Below are 22,686 nucleotides of genomic sequence, written 5' to 3'. Positions count from 1 at the left end.
CGATTGGGCTTATTTTCAGGGGATGTCTTATTTTGGGGGAAACAGGGTATTGTAGAAAATATTTATTTTTAAGGAACAGTTAAATATGAGACCTTTATCATTAGTAGTGCTTTTAGTTAATTCTACATCTTTACTCTAAACTTTTGTGATGCATGCATATCAGATTGATACTTTAAAGACCTACTTTGGTTTTTATTGGGGATTTGGGTTTATTTCTGTGATAAGCGCCTAAAAATGTCACGGGTACTTTCACTTTTAATTTTATGTACATAAAAATAAAAGGGTGTACTTTTGGCTTGCTTGGTGAAAAGCATTGGGTCAATCTGTGTATTTGAGGATGATTTGGTTATCTTCAATTTCTGAAGGTATTTTTCCAATATTAAGTGTGTGTGTGTGTGTGTGTGTGTGTGTGTGTGTGTGTTTGTCTAAAACCTTAAATAGCATAGCAATAGCACTTATACCGCTTCACAGTGCTTTATAGCCTCTCCAAGCAGTTTACAGAGCCAGCATATTGCCCCCAAGAAGCTGGGTTCTCATCTTACCGACTTCAGAAGGATAATGGAAGGCTGAGTTAACAGAATTAGCTGAATTAGCCTGCAGTATTGCATTTTAACCATTGCGCCATCACGGCTCATAAAGAAAAGCACAAAGAACTCTGTAATTGTTAACCTTACTGGATTTAAGAGATTTTCAACGATTTCGTTAATGTTAACAATATTATTTTCCAATCTACTTTGAAAAGAATTCCCATTGTTCTGCAAAAAGAACAATTTTTTTCATCTTTCCTCCCCATTTCAGTTAGTGCAAGGAGAAACCCATGCTTTATTTTGAAAATGACATTTTCCCATAATTTTTTTCTAGTTAGCTGTAGAAGTTCTCTGATATGCAGTGGGAAAAATTGTACCACACAAAATCATTCCGGTTTTCCTCTTTTTTCTCCTTGTAGGTGTTCTTGGCATCATCAAGATTTTGACCATGCTGCGCCGAGTGGCTCTTCTCCCTTCCCTGCGTTCCTCGGGTCGATTCTGGCAGGTGTCTGATGTGGCTGGATCCCATCCTTGTATGTATGAGAGTGAGAGGACTGGGAATGGTGATCCTCCTGTTAATAGGATGCATTTGGGCAGAATTCTAGACCTGGTATCTTAATTTCCAATTAGGTCGCTACCGGTGGCCAACAACAAGACCATTGTTTCGCTTATAGCCAGGGACAACTCTGCCCTCTTATGTCCTGCTGAAGCTTTGATCCTGAAAGCAGAAATTTTACTGGTTGCAAATATTCCATCCACTTTGAAGTTTATTCTGGAGGAAAAGTTCAACATTTTGATGAAACCGGAAAATTACTATAGGTTTTAGTTTGACTCCCTTATTTTCTTATCAGTGTCTATTTTCAGGTTTCATAAATACAAATGGATGTAGGTCAGTGACATATAGGAAGGAATGGAGAGTCTTACTGGAGTTCCTGCTTTTGCAATTAAAAGAAGATGCAATTGATTATTCAACAAATATTGCTTATTAAATTTTTGTTTATTAACATTTTTTTAAGATGAGGCAGCTTTATATTTCAAAATGTTTTTAAAATAGAGGAAAAATGTAATTTATTAATCAAATTTATATGGCTACCCATCTTAAAAAAACACTCTGGGCAACATACAACAATCAAATGGCAACAAATATGAAAACAGGCAATATAAAACCCAATTGCAGTAATTCACTTAACTGTAGCAAAAAAGGTCATAGAATGCCCTTTTGGGCTCAATTGTGGTTATAAGTCAAGGACTACCTGTATACCAACCATAAGGAAAGGGCATCAAGCAATGGAGCCTTCTGGGAATATCTCTGGAATTTAATTTAGTGTAATTTAAGTATTTGTTTTAAAAAGTTATAATGTCCTGATATACATGGATAATGAACGGATAATGATAATGAAATCCATGGAATGTTTATCTTCCTTGATGAATATTCTGTTTGTGCCCGAGAGGTTACTTTGACAAATGTTTTCTTTGTCAACTTGAAGTCAAACAGGAAATATGGAGAGGCTTCCATCTCAGACTTGAGACAGGGAGGAGGAATTGGGATAGGTAAGTCCAGCTGATGCTTTTGCTATGTTTCAACTGCAGGCTTACTGGCTCCTAACCTCGTCTTGAGAAATAAGTCTGCCCGAGGCTGGAGCAACATACCTTTTATCACAGTACCCCTCAGTCGCACCCATGGCAAGTCTTTCGCACATCGCAGCGAGCTAAAGCATGCCAAAAGAATTGTGGTGAAATTGGGGAGTGCTGTTGTCACCCGAGGTGATGAATGTGGCCTAGCCCTGGGGCGATTGGCATCCATCGTTGAGCAGGTAACTTAGCTTAGGTCTTTCATACCTAGCTGATTTATTGATCTAAATTCTAAATCCATACACCTGCTAAAGTTGGCAGTGTTGGGGTATAAAGGAGGATGCTACATAATATGCACCAAGAGCCTTGGTGGCGCAGTGGACTAAAGTGCTATTAAAGTAGTACTTAGCTGCCTGCAATTACTGCGAGTTCAATTCTCACCAGGCTCAAGGTTGACTCAGCCTTCCATCCTTCCGAGGTAGGTAAAATGAGGACCCGGATTGTGGGGGCAATAAGCTGACTTTGTATTAAAAAAAAAAGAACACCTTAGGGGCTTGCGGGGGCCGAAAGCTCTACTAAGCAGGCATATACAAAAGTATGAAGGCTATTGCTTAAATGCATTGTAAATCACCCTGAGTCTCCGGAAAAGGGCGGCATATAAATCGAACTAATAAATAAATAAATAAATAATAGATTAAATCCATCTTCAGTCAATTGATCAGACCCTGCTTTAGAACCTTCCTCTTGTATTCTCCTTGTTCTAGTTCTTGATTTGTTAACTATTTCTCTTTGCCGATTAAATAATGAGGAGTGAGAAGTACACAGGAATATGAACATTAATAAGTGTTCAAATAAGAGAGGTGGTATCTTAGAATCTTTTCAGGTACTTATTAATGGATAAATTACACTGTTTTGGGATTATTTCAATCCTTTTAGAGGCCAACTGCTGTAGAGGGACACTGCACTGTTTTATATACTAGTACTATGCAACATAAGCTTGACCTTGCTCCTTTGAAGAGTGTTTGCAATTGTGTTTGAAAACCGAAGCAGCCTAAAAAGACAGAGGACTTCTTCTTTTGGACCCATAGGTGTCAATGCTGCAAAACCAGGGCCGGGAGATGATGATTGTCACCAGTGGTGCAGTAGCATTTGGAAAGCAACGTCTCCGTCATGAGATCTTGCTTTCACAGAGTGTGAGGCAGGCTCTCCACTCGGGGCAGAACCAGCTCAAAGATATGGTGAGTAACGGGGGAGAGATGCCAAAGCATTTCTTGGAAATGCTACAGGTGCTGCCATAGCTGACTGATGTGTTCTCTGATCTCTCTAGGCCATTCCTGTGCTGGAGGCTCGAGCCTGTGCTGCTGCTGGTCAGAGTGGGCTGATGGCACTGTATGAGGCTATGTTCACACAATATAGCATCTGTGCAGCTCAGGTAAAACACTGCATACTTTTCACGAAGGCTCTGTAGGGTTGCTAGTGCCAATCTTTTGAAGACAATGAAATTTTTGCAATGGGTTCTTTTGTACTCTGTTCTAGGAGCTCCAGTTCATTCAAGCAATAGCACTGTGGCAAATTGCAGGGGGTGGGGCTTGCACCTCCAACACCAAAGTAGAACAGGCTGCCAAACTCTCCTTAGTCTAACCTGCCATACTGAGATGTATAACTATTAGTAAATCCAGCCTAAAGGTTTGACAATCTGACAATCCGTAGGGTTGCATTTTTTGAGAATGGCAGGCCCCTTTTTAATGTTTTTTTTTTTCTTTTCTCTTGTGAAGACCCGAGTGGGTACCTATGTATACCCAATAGTTAAGCATACGGCTAAGATCATTTACCAGTTAGGCAGTATGCTCCAGTTTCTAAATTCAGTAAAATTTTTAAACAACCTGGCAGAAAGAAATTAGAATTATTTTACTGCACTTTAAAACAGACCAGCAAAGACTTTTTAAAGTAAACTTACCACCAACCTTCATCTGTGATTATATCTTGAAGTCAGCTCTATAGGATTCTAAAGCAGAGTTAGGACTTTGCTTCTAGAAAAAAAAACAGGTTCATTCAGTATAAAGTTTGGGGATATGGAAATAGATTACTTCCAATCAGTGCCTTGGATGAGGTGCTTTCTAGGTGATTCTTGAAGTCCCTTTTTGTTATTGTCTCATGGGAAATTTACATAGGCTTTGATTAGATTATATTCCTAGATATATCTGGAATATTCTTTAGAAAAATGGTCTAGCAATTGGATAAAGGAGTCTGGATTCTCTAATTCAGGGCCTGACAACATCTTACTTGCATCCCTATTTCATATTCTTCTCCTGGATTCAGGTGTTAATAATTTTTACAGCAAAATAATAGTAATTTTATAACCTACTTTGGATCGTAATATCACTTTTTAATTTGTTTTGAACATAAGAATAGCTCTACTAGGTCAGATCAAGGCCTCTCTTAGTCCAGCTTTTGCTTCTCAAAGTAGCCAACCAGATGGCTCTAGGATTGGAGACAGGCAACTTTCCACTGCCCAGATAACATTGAGTCTTTAACCCTAGCCCTTTTTCTCCATGAATTAATCTAATACCCTCTTAAAGCCACATAAATGAGTAACCGTCACGTCTTACAAATATGAATTCCATAGGTTCCAAGTCATCTTTTAGCCACAATTTTCCAAACTAAAAAGTACTAAATATTTAGTCCTTTTAACCTAAGGTTTTAGTTGTCCTCTTCTGCATTTGTTCCAGTTCTATTCTTTTTTAGATACAGCAACCAGAGCTGTACACTTCAAATGCAAACATACCATAGGTTTGCATAAGGGCATTACAATGTTGTTCTTAATCTCTTTGTCTAAAAAAACTAGGACCATAGAATTCTAAAAAAACTAGGACCATAGAACAGTTGCCACGCCATTTGTGCTGCTATGATCATATTTTCCTGGAAAAGATACAGTTATATCAACCACTAGGGAATAGTACTTTTCAGAAGTAAGATGATGTTTCAGATGTTATTCTATGTATTCTCTGAGTTCAATTCCTGATAGAAGAGCTGGACACTATAATATCTGGCTATGCATTTTTTACAAATCTCAACCAAGATGAAATCAGAAGTATATGCATTGTACAGTATATGCATTGTATAGAGTCTAAATGTGCTTCCCCCTTTCTCCTTTTATCTTCATAATCCCTTTTATGAGTATCTTCATGTCTGAGATAATCATAAAAGAACAAGTCCTCATTTCCAAGACTTCTAAGTTTATACACAGAGCCTTTAGTGAAAATCCTCTCTCCCACATGTCTGTTGACATTCTTACAAAACTATAAAAAGTTATTAAGCCAGGATTTGCTTTTGGAGTGATTTCCATAGTGATTTTCATTTAACAAAGGATGTACTTCTATAAGGCTAGTTACTTTTTCTTTCATGAGTACTTCTCAAGGCTCAAGGTTGACTCAGCCTTCTATCCTTCCGAGGTTGGTAAAATGAGGACCCAGATTGTTGGGGACAATAGGCTGATTCTGTAAACCACTCAGAGAGTGCTACAAAACACTGTGGAGTATATATAGGTCTAAGTGCTATTGCTATTGTACAAGTAACTGAAACAGACTTTGTTTTGTTTTGTTTTGTTTTGTTTTGTTTTGTTTTGTTTTGTTTTGTTTTGTTTTGTTTTGTTTTGTTTGTTTTGTTTTGTTTTGTTTTGTTTTGTTTTGTTTTGTTTTGTTTTGTTTTGTTTTGTTTTGTTTTGTGGCATGTATTCCTTCCTGCATTCGTTATGATTGCCTTACATTTTTTTCTGACAGTTTCTGCTTCTTTTATTTACCTTGTTAGAAACAGGCTTTCCATTTATTGAAGGAAGACACTTTAAATTTTACAGCTTCCTGAATGCTGCTTGAATGCCATGCTGGCCTCTTTCAGGACTTGTTGACTCTTTCTTACATGGTGGAATACTCTCTATTTGAGCAGCAATTATTGTAATATTTTAAAACCTCCAGGCACAATGATGAGGCTTGGCTCTTCAGATGTTTCCTTTGACCCTCTTTTTCACTAGTCTCCTAAATTTTTTAAAAAAAAAATACGGAATTTTACCCTCTTGTAGTAAAATAGGACTGGGTTGTAGTCTCCTGTATGTTTCCTGTATGTTTGTATGCTTTTGGCCTAAGTCCTTGTTAAGAATTTGGAAATGTTGGTAGTACCTGTCTAATCTTGCACATCATACTAAAACAGATAGAGGATCATTTTTATTAGAATAGTTTTTCTTTTCTTTTTTCAGATCTTGGTTACTAATCTGGATTTCCATGATGAGCAGAAACGTAGAAATTTAAATGGGACTTTGCATGAGCTGCTACGGATGAATATTGTTCCTATCATCAATACCAATGATGCCGTGGTTCCTCCCCCAGAGCCTAACAGTGACCTGCAGGGGGTAAACGTGGGTAACATCTTTTAGTGGGTGGTTGGCTTCTTTGTAGATACACCAACATGCTTATTGGCATGGCCATGTGTGTTTTTCAGAAATGCTTTGCATGTTGTGTAGTCCATCTCTGCTTTTCATTAAAGCCTATCTTCAGACCTCCATATGAGCTTGTAAAAAAGATGCAGCTGTTTTAAGAATTACATTAACTTATAAATTCTTTCTCCTACCAACCTAGTAGTTTGAAAACATGCAAATGCTAGTAGATAAATAGGTACCACTATGGTGGGAAGGTGCATTCCATACACCTCAGCGTATAATGCCAGCCACATGACCATGGAAGTGTCTTCGGACAATGCTGGTTCCCTAGGCTAAGAAATGAAGATGAGCATCACACCCTAGAATAGGACATGACTGGACAGGGGAAACCTTTACTTTTATAAATTCTTTCAACCAATGATAAGTCATTCAGAAGCCTGAAAAAAGTTAGGTTACTTTAATGAATAGCAGAGAGAGTTGTGCTCAGATGGTCCGGAACAATCTTTCCAAGTCGTTTTCAAAGTTGCAAAGTTCAAATTGAGCTGTAATGCATGCTAACATGGGCTTAGTGCATAGGGCAGGATGGAATACAGTAAGTAGGGCTGACATGTTTATCTCACTGCTTCTGAAGGTAGCAATTTATTCTTCTTGCTGTGACTTGCCAGACTGACTGTTGACATGATACTGATTGACTCCTAACTATGCAAAATGCAAATCGACCTCAGGGGCCACCTTTGTGCTTTGCATCTCTAGGAATCAATTAGACAGATAGTGGCTCACTTGGCTAGTTTTACTGACCTTTTTTAAAAAAATTTGGGTTCTAGGTAATTAGTGTGAAGGACAATGATAGTTTAGCAGCACGGCTAGCTGTGGAGATGAAGACAGATCTGCTAATTGTTCTTTCCGATGTTGAAGGTACAAGATATTTCATTGCCTAACTAAATTAATGATGTGTTTATGCAATTACTTGGTTCAGGAAGGGAGTGGGGGAGGTGGTTTTGGACTATACAATATTCAAATTGCCCCATATCACATAACCTTGGAAGGAAATAAGAGCGATAGTAGCCTCATGAGCTTTATTTTGGTTCTGCTATCGCTCTTGCAGTTGACTGGATCCTTGAAACTAATAATGCCACCAGGGAAGAATCAAAGATACTTTAATTCCATTTGATGCTATCAGATTCATTTCTATCCTTACATTTCAGGACTTTTTGATAGTCCTCCAGGGTCAGATGATGCAAAACTCATAGATATATTTTACCCTGGAGATCAGCAGTCTGTGACTTTTGGAAACAAATCTCGAGTGGGGATGGGAGGCATGGAAGCCAAGGTTGGTCAGATTTTCTTTATATTTCTCATACATTTCTGGTTCATTTTATTATCTTACTAGAGGAAGGAGGATGATACTTAAATAGCAGTTTGGAACATCTGTTGATGCTTTTGCATAAATCTCATAATTTCTTCAAATGGAAAGTTTACTTCTGCATTCTGTTTTTTTGTCCATGAAAGAGACTAAAACCACAAGCGGCCCGTAGATGTAGATGTATGTGTTTGTATAGAAATAAATATAAATATGTTTCTGGTTTCTGTATCTCACAGAAAAATAATCAGATGGATGACGCATCTTTGGCATATGCCAGAAGGTTAAAATAGTTGTTACTATGCATATCTAAAAAAAACCAAAACACTTTTTACAGGTTAAAGCTGCCCTATGGGCTCTCCAAGGAGGAACTTCAGTTGTGATTGCTAATGGAACACATCCCAAGATCTCTGGTCATGTCATCACAGATATTGTGGAGGGGAAAAAAGTTGGCACATTTTTTTCAGAGGTAAAACCTGCAGGTAAGTTGGGGCTGTCACAACTATCATCTGTAAAGAAAGAAGAATTGCACTTAAGAAGAATATAACTTTTAGAACACAATAACTAGAATTTCTCCCCTGGATTGGTATTTCGAAGTTCTAGTCCAAAAATGTTGGGAAAGGCAATTTTAAGCTTTTAAGCTATTTGTTCCTTTGACCATGAAAGCCATAAAGCCACAGAAGTTATATTGGCAATAAAAGCATTATAAATAGGTGTCTTGCAGGGGGGGAAAGGTTTCTTTTAGAATGTGAGCAGGGTACGTATGAATTGGGGAACATTTTGACACTTTCAGAATTTTGAATTTTATATGCACAAAAAAGGAAAGGGGGCAAAAACAAAAACGTATCTCTCATAAACTTACTAAAACATACATGGTGAGCCAAATAAATTAAAGTCATAGATAAAACCTGAAAAGGCTATATAACTAGACTTGGTAAATATTAGCTGAGTTCATGCCGGAATTTTATATACTCTGTTGTGAATAGTGGATACTGCAAAAAGAAAAGATTGTGTTGCTATTATCTACTTTGTTTATATGTACAAGAGTTGGATGTGTCAGGTGTAACATAAAAGGAGAATATTGTACAGTAGATACACAGTATGCATAAAAAACAATCATGGGGTCAAGAATAAACTGATGCTAAATTAATGTGAATAGAATACAAAGGTAAGTTCAAAATATAAAAGAAGTATCCTGAGGTGATTTGGTTATAGAATGAAAAAGAATGAGGATCAAATTTGAAAATAAATATATAAAGAAGAAGAAATCGGCTAAGGAAAAAGGGAGGGTTAAGAAATACATGATTGGAAAGAAGTGATCAGATCCTCAAAAAAAAAAAAAGAGACATTTAAAGAACAATATGCAATGTATGAATTGAATGTGATTGATTTGTCAGGACAAAAGGCTAGAGTGAACGTCTCCCACCCTTACGACATTCAGGAGACTATTAAATCTTGGCGGTTGACCCAGATCCTGGGATAGGCTGGTTGTGGAGCCCTCTTTAGATAGGGTTAGTTTAGGGCGGGGTGTTTTGTTTTGATAATTGGGTCTTTATGCTTTCCAATTTATAGGTAGGTAATAAATACAATTAGATTTTTAAAATTGTATCCTTGTAGTACATGGTGGAATTAAAGATCGGTGTTTACTATATAATGTTCTTTGTTTGGTTTTAAAAGGACCAACAGTAGAACAGCAGGCAGAAATGGCTCGAACAGGAGGCAGAAGTTTGGCAGCACTGCAACCTGAGCAGGTATTATTCCAGTTGTAATGCAAAACACTGTAACTTCCCAAATATACTGTAGGTGTTTATGGCTCAATAGCACTACAGTAGTCCTCAATTTACGATCACAGTTGGAGCCAGAATTTTCATTTTAAGCAAGGCAGTTATTAAGTGAGTCATGCCCGATTTTATTTTTTGCTATAGTTGTTAAGCAAATCACACAGATGTTAAGAGAATCCAGCTTCCCCCATTGATTTTGCTTATGGTAAACCAAGTGAGAAGGTTGCAAATGATGATCATGTGATTCTGGGATTCCACATCTGTCATAAATAACACGCCAGTTGCCACACACCTAAGTTTTAATCATGTGACCATGGGGATGCTGCGTTGGTTCTAAGCCCAAGGCCTGGTCGTAAGTCACTTTTTTCAGGACTGTTGTAAGTTTGGTCGCTGGAGGTTGCATGTTGAGGACTACCTGTGTACAAGAACAAATCTTGCATAAATGTTAATATGGATTTTTCTCTATACAAACGAAGGTACTTATATTCTTGTACTGTGGCTTTCCCTAATCTGGTAGTGCTCTCAGATGTGTTGGATAACACCATTTGCAATTCCCGTTCATCCATGCTTTGATGGACGGAAATGATAGAAAATATATCTGGAGGGCACACATTTGCAAAAAGTTGAAATTGGATGCTTTTTATGCACCTCCCATGGAGAATGCTGTTGATGGCACCTTAAAGTATCTGCACCTAAGGAAAAGCAAAGTAGTAGCAGAGCCCAGGAATCACGCTTTCAGGATATTTGCAACAGTTGCTCTTCACTGAGAAAGCAGAAGGTAGTGAAGTTGGCTGTGAAGAGGCTGACTTGAGTCCATGAACCTGGTGGGATGACATAACAGTTCAGATTTTATGTACAGACAGAGGCTGACCATTTGCAGCACTGGGTGTGGTCTGCACAATTAATGACCAGGGGAACTGTATTTGACTAAATTCAAGCTACAGAAAGATAAGTTATCAAAAACTACCTGCAATGACATGGCTGATGTCTCCTTGTTCTTCTTTCTACAGAGAGCTGACATCATCTATCATCTTGCTGATCTTCTGACAGACCAAAGAGAAGAGATTCTTCAGGCTAACAAAAAGGATTTGGAAGAGGCTGAAAATAAAGGTACTGTGGAAAGGGTTCAGGAAGCTTAACATTGTTTATGGAATAGGAATGATTTTTCACAAGGATAAGGCATTTTTGAGATTGATTAGTTTTTGCTTTCACATCCTGCGGAGATTGATAAAGCAATCTGCAAGCATTCAGAAATAGTTGACCAAATTTCCTTGAAACTTTGGAGTCCTAATTCTTTTTTGGAGGGGGAGGAAAGCTTTTCATAAATTAGGAATTGGCTGTTTTGATGTCTGCGGATGTGATCACTGTCATATTGGTATTGGTCACTTGTAAAATTTCAGACATGAACACTATCAGTGATACATGATTCTATGGCATAATTTAACCACTGTGTGGTTAACACCTTCTTGTCCTTTGCTCCTGACTATTTTTTGTTCTTTTGTACACTTCGTATTATCCACTGAAAGTAAGAAAAAGACATCTTCCACTTTGGAATGAGTAACTACATCCCCTGTTTCAGGAATAGGAACGATTGCTTCCCTGCTATTTATTTTACCTTTCCCATAGTTGCCTTACTGTGGATCCCATTAACTGTTGCAACTGATCTGTGACCTTTCATTTCTGATTCCATTTCAGGGAGATTGGCTCTGCCTTTGCTAAAAAGACTCAGTCTGTCAACCTCCAAGCTGAACAGTTTGGCCATTGGATTGCGTCAGATTGCTGCGTCTTCACAAGACAGTGTTGGCCGTGTCCTTAGAAAGACAAGAATAGCAAAGGACTTGGAACTTGAGCAAGTGACTGTGCCTATTGGGGTCTTGCTGGTGATTTTTGAATCCCGCCCTGATTGCCTTCCCCAGGTATGGTCTCATTTTTATCAGTAGTAATATTGTTTATTGTGAAATAGAAACTTACTTTCATTCGTGAAACATACTTTTTTAAACCACTTCTTTGATCATTCTTTTGCCTATTTAAAATAGAATTTCAGTCTCAAACTAATATGCTTGTGTAATATATATTTAATTTATGACTGAGATCTTCCCCTGGTGGATTCATAATACATTTAGTATTTATCCAATACCAGAAAAACTAGGAAATGTGTCTGGGAATTCTTAGAGATTTGGCACAATATATCTCAAAGTGCCAGATGGAAAGAGGCTGTTCTGATAGACTAAAAAGGTACTGTGATCTGTTCTTTACTGTTCTTACTATGTTGGTCTCTCTCATTTCCTGACAGGTGTCTGCTTTGGCTATTTCTAGTGGAAATGGTCTGTTGCTTAAAGGAGGCAAAGAGGCTTTACACAGCAATCAAATCCTTCACCATCTGACTCAGGAAGCACTTTCAATTCATGGGGTAAAGGATGCAGTGCAACTGGTGAGCACTTAGGAACACAATATAGGGTAATTCCAGTGGGAAAAGGTATTGTAAAATAAGGAAATCTCAGATTGATGTCAAAATCAGATGCATTTTTGAAAGAAGAGTACAAGCAACATAATACTACCCTTTTTCTGTTTTTAAGAAAAAGTTCGATACTTGGAAGTTAATATTTGGATGAGAAAATAAAGTGAGAATTTCTGGTTGTGAATGTTTTAACAAAGTTGTCCTTTGTTGGAAATTATGTCGCAGGTGATTGCATCTAAAGCAGATTTTTTGTTCTTTTAATTGCAGTTTGTTGGAATTCTGTATCAAAAAATTACATCTTAAGGATTTGTGTAGTGCAAGGGATTTTTTTGAAGCAGGAAAGGATTATGAAAATGTTCTTCATTTGAGGCTGTGCTTTTCCACTTGAGAATTTGTGACTGGTTGCACAGGCTATTTCAGACATTGTTCTCTAGAGCTGTCTTGTTTTAACAAGCTTGTTGTTCACAATTGTATACTTCAAGCTTTCAAAATCAAATAGAATGAATAGTATGAACAATGCTTATATACAACTTTTATTTTCAAAATTTCAAAGTGATTTCAGTCACTTATATGAGAGTTGAGCAGCTATATAAATTTGTTTAACAATAATAATTTACAATGCTAACCAAAGGATACATTTAAAGCATCATATAATAGGGTGAAATAAAAATTAAAATATCTCCTAAAGAAGAATTTAAATACTGTGATGGCTGATACAATAATTTTTAAAATAGCTAAATATATTTGCATAGGGTCCTAACAAAAATATTTTTGTTAATATGTTTTGTATTTAGCCTCATGATGAACATTTATTTGTTGCAGAATTCATTTATATTTATATTTATAATTAAATACATGTGTGTGCATGTATATGTACATATAGAGACATGCATACCCAAACATAAATGTATATACGCATGCACAGATTTGTCTGTATTTATATAAACTAATGTTTGTGACTTGACTGGTTTGGTTTTTACAGGTGAACACCAGAGAAGAAGTGGAAGATCTTTGCCGATTAGATAAACTAATAGATTTGATAATTCCCCGTGGCTCTTCTCAGCTGGTTCGGGATATCCAAAAAGCAGCCAAAGGAATCCCAGTGATGGGGCACAGTGAAGGGATTTGCCATATCTATGTGGACTTGGAAGCCAGTGTTGAGAAAGTTACTAGAATAGGTGAGAGATTTTGTTTCTTAAGGGTAAGCATGGAGGAGGTGAGCTATCATCAAGTCTCTACTTATCTATATATTTTGGATGTTAGCCTTGTGCTCCAAATGTACAGTAAAACTGGCAACATTCCCAAACATAGGAGCAATATGGGTAGTTCTCAACTTACAACCATAATTGAGCCTGGAATTATAGGTGTAGATTGTTGCAATCATAAGTAGAGGCACCCACATGACCAGAAGTAATTTTCTGTCCTTTTTTGGGGACATGGAATAGGCATTTTTTTTGCCAGAAATTGGCAAAAAATATTGTGAATTGCTGTCACATGACTGCAGAAGCTACAACCAGTTGTAATGCTGATCCATCCAAATGCAGTCACATGATTGTGGGGAAGTGGCATCACCATTTATGACATCGGAAGTTGTTTTACAGGCCATAAAGTAGCTGTTCCATGGCCATCATAACTTCAAACAGTTGTAAAACAACTGTTCGTTAAACAATGACACATGTAGTCCAACACTCTGTAGGAAGATTGCTTTCCAGCATCTTTAAACATGCCACTGAATTAAACCAATTATATATCCTTCTTCCAGTAAGAGACTCAAAATGTGAATATCCTGCAGCCTGCAATGCTTTGGAGACACTGCTAATACATCGGGATTTACTGAGAACTCCTGTATTTGATCAGATCATTGACATGTTGCGGGTGGAACAGGCAAGTGAAAATGGTTTCCAGTGTGGGTTAAGTGTAAAAAATTGGCTGTCAGTAATTTCAGTGCTGTGTGAGGTGCTATGTAAAAGATGATACTATTGATGCATACACTGAGAAATTTCTAAATGCACCAGTAAGGTGTATATATCATATTTAGCAAACTAGTAGTAGCATTTGTTTGCCCTGATAACACATATTGATTAAAACCAGGCTTTCTAATAGTGCATCTTAGCTTTGGGATTCTCAAAATGCTTGCAATCTTATTTAGATTGGAAAACAATTGAAGATATTTGAAAATGAGGTTCTTTTTGAGGGTCCTGAGCCCAAGTCCTTGGAAACGCAGAATTCCTCAATAAAAATTGGTTAATTATTGTGTAATATACTTGGAATCAGATTATAGTGCTGGATTGTGAAAGAATTTTATTTACAACTTCAGAGGCCGAGACTGGATTGAAAGAAACACCTATGAACTAGCCTCACAAATGAGATAGAAATTCCTCATCTAGATTCCTATGTAAAAGTTCATGACTGAAAATATTTGACCCAATGCTGAGAGATTTTTTTTCCAGAGACACATAGAGAAGAATATAAGGTGCTGCCCAAAGCCAAATTAATGTATGCAGCCTGGGAATTCTGAGAGGTGCAGTCCAAGTGCATCTGGAAGATCCCAGGTTAGAGAAGGCTGGTCTTCACTGATTGATGGGGCTCTAAAGTTTCAGACATTGACTTTTCTGGAAATGCCACTGATTGAATTGGGTACTCTGCATGCAAACACATAACACCTAGTACTCTAATCTACTTGGCTGGATTCATACTTCACTCTCTGGATAACTTTGTGCCAATCATCCTTTCAGACTGACTTACCTTACAAGGTCAATTGCGGGGGTAAAATAATCGCTCATGTAAGCCACCTCGAGCTCATAGAGAAAAGGCACAATATAAATTTAACAAATAATGTAATAATATTTGGTTGTATGAAAATACACTCAGCAACTTGCGACTTACAGTTTAATAAGATGTGCAAATCCAATTAAGGCTTACTTCAATCATGATTAGGCAAGTGATTGTGTTGTTCAATGTGTGAATTGGGTCATCTATGTAGCCAAACTGTTTTGTGCAAAAAATGATTAGGAAAAGAATGCATAGTAAAGTGTATTTGTCTTTCATTAGGTAAAGGTACATGCTGGCCCCAAATTTGCCTCCTATCTTACGTTTAGCCCTTCAGAGGTAAAATCACTACGCACAGAATATGGGGACCTGGAATGCTGCATTGAAGTGGTGGACAGTGTACAAGATGCTATTGAGCACATTCATAAATATGGGAGCTCCCACACAGATGTAATCATCACAGAGAATGGTTAGTGGCAAAATCAACTCCTCTAGTGCAGAAAAATGCACATGTCTGTGTGAGGGTTTCACACAGTTGGGACAAAGGCTGCTTCTGAAGTTCCTGTTTAAGAAGGTGACATTTCCCATGTTCCTGCCTCTCTTCCCTTGCATTTGAAGATATGGGCCACAACTCAATCCTAATCATACCAAAATGACAAAACTGCATCATGACATCACAAAATAAGCCCTGTCCTTTTGTATTTCCATCACAACATATATAGAAGTATGCAAGGGCAAAGTTTGCGTCATAATGCCACAATGCATACTCGCCTCCCCCCCTCCCCCTCTGCCATTGCCTCTAACTACAGCAGCTTCCTCACTAACATTTCCAGTCCCAGATCTTTGAACAAAGCTCCCAAGGAAAGATGCTCTTGTCACCTTCCTTGATATGACCGGCATTTCCTCAGGTTTCCAGAGAAATGCAGATGGAATATATTGTGGCATTCTTACTTCATAAGTAACATCTGAAAGAGGCATCCCTATGACTTGTTTTTAATTATTTGTCTCCAAGGCTGCTCTATGTTACTAGAGCTCTCAGGTGCCTGTTGTTCCATGCTTCTTCCACTGATCTATTTGGACAGAATGATCATTCTTTGGGATGCATCCCTCTATTGGCCAAAAAAGCTGGTACTTTGAGTACTTTTAATACTTTTGCTGAGACTGCCATCTCCAGTGAGAATTTAGTGTGGCCACAGATATTTGTGCTGCAGGTTCTATTTTCAGAAATATAATTTACAGAATTATCTATGACAAAATATCTGATCCTTAGTTGCAAGCATCGTGCAAACTATCTTAGCATCACATTAATGAAAAAAATAGTGCAACACATAGAACAGGTTCAAAGAGGTGATTTTTGCTGCATTAGAATTGCCCACAGCAACTTAATGCTATTATAAAACAGGTTATTCAATAAGAATGATTTTTCCCCTTTTGTCATCTTCAGAGAAAACAGCAGAGTTCTTCCTACAGCACCTGGATAGTGCCTGTGTGTTCTGGAATGCCAGCACTCGCTTCTCAGATGGCTATCGTTTTGGGCTGGGTAAGGGAATGTGCTACTTGCTCTCTGCATGCTTGAAGCTAAACACAAAACATTATCTTGAGGTTAAACCTATCTGCATTTCAAGTATGATTGACTTTCTTTCTGACATTTGATATTTTAAGGGGATTTGCTAAACTGCCTTGAAAAGCTTTGGGATATTTTAGTATTAGAATAATTTAAGCCAAAATGCAGGAAGAATCTTGATGAGGTGGAGGTTATACAAGGAGCAGAGTGTATAAAACCAGTGTAAGATGTTGCTAAAATGCCCTATTCAGGAAGTATTGTGGGAAAGATGTAATTGAACCAATCAAGAAGCAATTGTCAACAGCAGTCTGTAACAACCAGGGTATGACATGAATAATGAAGTAAGAGCTGTAGTTGAAAATATGTAGGCGTTTAGTATGAGGATGCAATTTAAATAGAAATATACCAGATATTGGCTGAACACATTTAACTGCTTTCCATTTAACACTGTGTCAGAAAAGGAACCTTGGTAATCTGAGTAAGGAGTAAGAATGAATAAATGCTGGCAAGATTTTGAAATGAAGGAAAACATGATCTGGATAACATGGCCTGTAACATTAGAAAGTATTTCCCCCTTTCTGTTTCTTTTTAAATTCATTTTTATTTTATCTTTCCTTTTCAGGTGCTGAGGTGGGCATCAGCACATCACGGATCCATGCCCGTGGGCCAGTGGGAATTGAGGGGCTCTTGACGACTAAGTGGTTGCTACGTGGGGAAAATCACATTGTTTCTGACTTTTCTGAGCAAGGGAGCATGAAATACCTTCATGAGAACCTTCCCATTCCACAAAGGAATACTAACTGAGAATCTGAGTGAAGAGCGTGGTACTTATAGGGCTGTTGTTATTTCAGAACCTAGCTTGGGAAGGAAATGAGCCTTCTCTAGTCATGCAGAATTTTTTGCACTTTTGGCTTTATGGGTGCTCAGGAGTGTGGAAAGTGGGGTTCTCTGCTTTAGTTTCCTCCCACACTCAACTGCATTATGTAGATGACATGTGCAGAGGCACACAGGATCTCTTGCAGTGCAGGAAAAAGAACTTTTGATATTTCATTAATGAAGATGATGGTGATGATGATGATGTACTATCAAGTCTTTTTCATAGTTCACTCCAGATCACTGGAAAGTGTTTGGCTAGTAGCAGAACTGAATGCCTTTTTTCCCCGATGCTTTTCTTGCTTTGGGAAAAACATTGGGGAAATTTTTTTCTTTCTCCTTCTCTAGAAATTTGTAGCAACTTATTTTAATTTTTAAAAGTGCTCCATCAGCTCATGTCTTATTTAATATATTGAATTACCTTAATAAATATTCCACAAAGTGAATGGTCTTTATCCTCCAAACATTATTTTTCATGCCTAATATCCTTTAATTACTGGCTTCCCTGTGGGATAGGAGGCTAGGACAGTAATAGTTATATCAGCCAGGGTTTTCACTATAACCCTTTTATGAATATTTGTATCAAATATTTTGTTCATGAATTTTATATAGAATTTTATTTCCCCTGAGACAAACATATTTTTCAAATTTCATGGTTTTGCAAATAAAACTCCCTTGCAATAAAATTATGGATTCAGCCATTTTGTTTGCAGTATATATTGTGTTGTACTAGCAATAGGTGACACATTTATATAGCTTGCAATACACATTGTGGAGTTGTACTTGATCACTTATTTTTGTTTGGCAAAATCTTTTTTATTCTTTCGAGCTCACAAATACCTTGTGAGTTGAGTGGTAATTATTTCTATTTTGAATACATCATTCAGAGCAAGATGCTGATTTGCCCATATTAGCAAGCTTTCAACTGAACCATGAAGCTTATGTTTTTGAGATCCAATACTGGCACTTGATCTTCTGAACTGGACTGCTTTCATTGCACCTCTCACAGGCTTAATTCATGGTAGATTTCAGTTTAATTTTCCACATGGCGAGTTGTGTGTCAATATGTGCATTCTTGGTTTCTTGATTAGGTAGTCCAGTGAAAACTCTTTCCGAGGAAGGTTTTTATCAGGAGCTATAAAAACCTCGAGAATGTTCTGGTAAACATCAACTCTAGCATTAAATTTTTATATTTCAGATATTTATAACCTATCATTCCTACACATTCCATACAAGAAAAGATAGTACTTAATCATAGTCTCCATTATGTAATGTCCAAACAGAAATTCAATATCATTTTGTATTTCCTAACTTAGAAAACTATACCTTTACGGGATTTGATATATTTGAGGTACATTCTTCCTATGGTAGAGAGCTATCAGAAAATTACAGTTGTGATGCATCAAGTATGGGAAGGATTCAGTTTTATTTTGAACATGGATGTACTGGGCTTTGTTGCCTGTTTGCCTTAATCCTCTTCTAACTCCTTGAACTCTCATTAGTTATGGGAAGGGGTCTTAGTACTTTCCCCAAACAGGGAAGACACTGGCAATTTTAGTAGATGTGTATATGTAGTTTTGTGCCATTTCTTTAAACTGAGACTCCATTAAAATGCCACGTGTTTTCCTAACCTATTGATTTTCTTTATGTTTGATAACATACTGCAAACTTGTTACATATACTGTCTGTTTTTCCATATACTCACATGCTTGGTATCTGATTTATGTTGTCGGCATAAAAACTGCCTTTGGAGAAATCATTGAAAGAATGTGCACAAATTACTATTCCAAAGAACCAACTCTGGAATGTTAGTTTATTCATGACAGAAGCATCACAATTAAAATAATTGTTGAAATATTGTTCAAATGCTGCCTTATTAATCGTATGCGTTTACAATTATTTTTGAACTTTATTTTTAATGTTGTAAAAATTGTGGGAATCTTGTGAGTTGATGTGAAATAGCTATCAATTTGTCCAGTCTAATTTAGATATCCACGTGTGTATTAATTGATCTCTTCGTTATGAACTTTCTGGACAAATGAAGGAGCTGAAGAAGGAATAACCACCATTCTGTAACATCAATGATACAAAAGGATTTCTTTTTACCTTGCACGAAATGTTACCTTTGTAGACTGGTAAATTTGATTATTGATTATGTGCCAAGTCATTTTTTATTCCAAGTGACCACATAGATTTTCTTCATGACAACCTCTCCCTAATCTGATATTTCAGATCTTCCAATATTGCACCTATTGCCACTGTAACTGAGCCCATTCACCTAGCTGCAGATCCTTTACTTGTCCTTCCTGGTAAATACTTATAGTTTAGCTCTGAGATTGCTGTGCCACTATCTAGCTGTTTCGGGTAAGTATAGGAATTTTATAGACCAGGGTTAGAATACATTATATAATCATTTCTCTACTGATTAAAGTTTTCAACACATTAGCTTGACTTTGATAAATATTGACACACTGATACCATGATTAAGATCACTCTTATCCAATACTGTACTAGGAAATCTAATCAGCTGCTTTGTTGTGTTATTGTGGTCTTGCAGCATGCTAAATGCTTTCAAACATAGCTTATGCTCCCCCTGTAGATTTGAAGGGCCTTATTGCTTTGGTTTATTGATCTGGAGCTAGACTACTGAACTGAATATATTTGCTGTATGATAAAACAGGCTCAAATCAAACTGCTGCAATTTTAGAGAAGGGTGGAACAGTCTGTAATATAATCCTTGAGGCTGCCAGCAGAATAAATATAGCACAGTGCACAGACGGCTAAAGAACAAGCGATCCAGACAATCTACCCTCACGCTACTTTTGGGCATCCCATATTTCCTGTTCTTCTCAGCCCCCCCACCCCCACCCCCGAAATCTTAAGCAGCACTTCTCTTGCTGTGATATTGTCATTCACCACCAAATGTTGTCCCTCTGCAAGGTCTCTGATTCCTTGTTCATTAGCAATTCTAGGTCAGCCTGCTGTGAGAGTCTCCTTAGTCAAGAGAGAATCACGTTCTGTATCAATGTCTCCAGACAGCAGCCCTTCCCAAGCTTTCAGCAAGACCAATTGCTGAGAATCCCTGTCTTTGATGATCCTTCGGAGGACCTGTATAAGTATTTTGAGCATTGCAGCGATGCCATGGAAGACACCATCCAAAGAGGCGGAAAGTGCTTAGTATACTGTAAAAATGGTCGCAGCAGATCTGCAACTATCTGCACTGCTTACTTGATGAAGCATCGGAAGCTCAGGCTGAAGGATGCCTTTGAGGTACTGTGAGCATGCTGAAAATAAAAATTACTTCTGTATCTGATTAAATGGACTTATACTTTGACGGTGTATGAAACAAATACTTAAATATTTAACTGGATGGAATACATTGACCATCTCAGTAACAATGATTCAGCATTTTGTTTTATAAAGGAATTTAATGAAAGTGCCAAAACACAATTGAATTATGATAATAGCTAATTTAAATCTCATCTGATTAACTCTAATGGGAACGTAAAAAAAGTGAACTCTGAAGACTAAATGTAAATTATTTTAATATATTTTTGAAAGCAAAAAAAATCCATAAACTGAAATTTGTCAACTTAATTGATGAAAGTTTATACTTCCAACAATTATATAATATTTTGTTAATGCCAGACATTTCAAAAATGAAATATCTATGCTACTTTTACTTGCAAGCTTTGAGAAGCATCACTTATTTCTCTATTTTCTTTTTTTTTCCTATGGAAAGCAAAATAATTCATGTTCTCCTACCCTGAGATTCAAAGTTAGATACTCATGCTATAATTTCTCATCTGCTATCAGTTTTTGTGTTGTTTCTTGACTGAGCAACAATGTTAAACAGGAAATGTGTGGATATGAGAGATGTTGCTGCTTGAGCCAAACTTCTGACTTTCTTAAACAATAATGTATTACTCCAGAATTAGTTTAGCCTTCAATCTTGACTCTAGAAAGAAATAATGTTGGGTGTGTGTGTGTTCCTTAGTATTTCTTGAAATCATTTCATTAACTTTAATTTATTCTATACAATCCAATTCATAAATGGTGGGCATCAATTCCTGCTTCTTTGCCTAACACAATTTAATATTTTTCTTTATTTGCAAATTGCACTTCAGCTATGTCACAGAAAGCTAAACCAGTCTTTAGATGCACACATCTAAATATTGAGTTTATCCAATTCAAATCATACCTTCTCCAAATTACGAGTATGCCTCTCTAATCCTTGGTCCATGATGGCGAACCTAGGCACAGGTGGCACGTGGAGCCATATTGGTGGGCATGCGAGCATTGCCCTAGCTCAGTTCCAGCGTGCATGTGCGTGCTGTCCAGCTGATTTTCAGGCTTTCTGGTACCACCGGAAGTCGGGAAATGGGCCATTTCCGGCCTCCAGAGGGCTTCCCGGGGACTTGGGGGGGGGAAGGCCGTTTTTGGCCTCCCCAGGCTCCTAGAAAGCCTTGGAAGCCTTGGAAGGGTGAAAAATGGGTCTTCTGGTCCCTCCGGAGGGCCTCCAGTGGGGTGGAGCCTGGGGAGGGTGAAAAACAGGCCTACTGAGTCCACTGTGCCATCACATGCCAAAAGTGGGGGGAGCGCAGGGGGGTTGTGCACGCATGCGCGGGGCACCTTGAATTATGAATGTGGGCATGTGCGCGCGCGACCTCCCCGCGCTGTCCCCACTTGGCACGTGACAGCAAAAAGGTTAGCCATCTCTGTCCTTGGTCATCGACTCCAATCGGAAAGAAAGTTTTAAAAAATGACAAAAGCAGGAAGTTAGGAGGGAAGTAACAACCTCCCAACAAGAATAAGTTGGTCTATCAAACTGCTTTCTAACTTCATAGCCCTGCCAGAGCTATTGGGAAAAGGCTACATTCAGGAAGTTGCCTTATTTCATATCAGACTTCTTTCTACCTTATCATCTTTTGCTCTGATTAGCAGTAGATCTTGGGTGTGGTGGCATCTTCCCTCTCACAGCTGTTTTATCCTTTTCACTGGAAATGATTGGGATGGGACCTTGGACCTGTTGCATACAAAATACTTGTTCTACCACTGAACTATAACATGTTCTTATAACAATTGCATTCTATATTTTTTATAATTTTAGGACAAAAGGCTTGGGAGAAAAAGTCCTTATAATAAATGCAATGTGCTTTCCCCCCTACCCTGTAGATTGTGAAGAATGCCAGGCCAACGGCAGAGCCTAATGCAGGATTTTGGTCTCAGCTGCAGAAATATGAAGACCATTTGCAAAGACAGCAGCAAAGAAGTCTTTCTTCAAATAGAATTTCACATAATAAATACATTGATTCAGATTACAAAGTTGGGAAATTCCTTTAAAGAGGAAGAT

At 37.7% G+C, this 22,686-nt stretch overlaps 2 protein-coding genes across 3 annotated transcripts in view; both read left to right on the top strand.

The window, feature by feature from the left end:
• Positions 1-19,160, top strand: part of ALDH18A1 (aldehyde dehydrogenase 18 family member A1) — a 28,266-nt gene extending 9,106 nt beyond the window's left edge. For both annotated transcript variants that reach the window (XM_070946463.1, XM_070946464.1), the window contains exons 2-18: positions 947-1,060; positions 2,118-2,341; positions 3,188-3,337; positions 3,427-3,531; positions 6,349-6,507; positions 7,353-7,443; positions 7,734-7,858; positions 8,226-8,370; positions 9,566-9,639; positions 10,680-10,779; positions 11,365-11,585; positions 11,963-12,100; positions 13,110-13,305; positions 13,890-14,011; positions 15,179-15,365; positions 16,341-16,436; positions 17,083-19,160. In XM_070946463.1, coding sequence (XP_070802564.1) covers positions 976-1,060; positions 2,118-2,341; positions 3,188-3,337; positions 3,427-3,531; positions 6,349-6,507; positions 7,353-7,443; positions 7,734-7,858; positions 8,226-8,370; positions 9,566-9,639; positions 10,680-10,779; positions 11,365-11,585; positions 11,963-12,100; positions 13,110-13,305; positions 13,890-14,011; positions 15,179-15,365; positions 16,341-16,436; positions 17,083-17,264 — 2,400 coding nt within the window. In that variant the 5' untranslated portion in view covers positions 947-975 and the 3' untranslated portion in view covers positions 17,265-19,160. The remainder of the gene's footprint in view (positions 1-946; positions 1,061-2,117; positions 2,342-3,187; positions 3,338-3,426; positions 3,532-6,348; positions 6,508-7,352; positions 7,444-7,733; positions 7,859-8,225; positions 8,371-9,565; positions 9,640-10,679; positions 10,780-11,364; positions 11,586-11,962; positions 12,101-13,109; positions 13,306-13,889; positions 14,012-15,178; positions 15,366-16,340; positions 16,437-17,082) is intronic.
• Positions 19,161-20,255: 1,095 nt separating this feature from the next.
• On the top strand, positions 20,256-22,676 carry DUSP28 (dual specificity phosphatase 28). Its single transcript, XM_070946125.1, has 2 exons — positions 20,256-20,603; positions 22,509-22,676. The coding sequence occupies exons 1-2, from the start codon at positions 20,256-20,258 to the stop codon at positions 22,674-22,676; spliced, it is 516 nt and encodes a 171-aa protein (XP_070802226.1).
• Positions 22,677-22,686: the final 10 nt, after the last annotated feature.

Source organism: Pituophis catenifer, unplaced genomic scaffold, assembly GCF_029215685.1.
Source record: "Pituophis catenifer annectens isolate HBS135680 unplaced genomic scaffold, rPitCat1.0.hap2 SCAF_6, whole genome shotgun sequence".
Lineage (NCBI taxonomy): Eukaryota > Metazoa > Chordata > Lepidosauria > Squamata > Colubridae > Pituophis > Pituophis catenifer.
The sequence above is the reverse complement of the archived record's forward strand: the minus strand, read 5'-3'. Positions and strand labels throughout refer to the sequence as shown.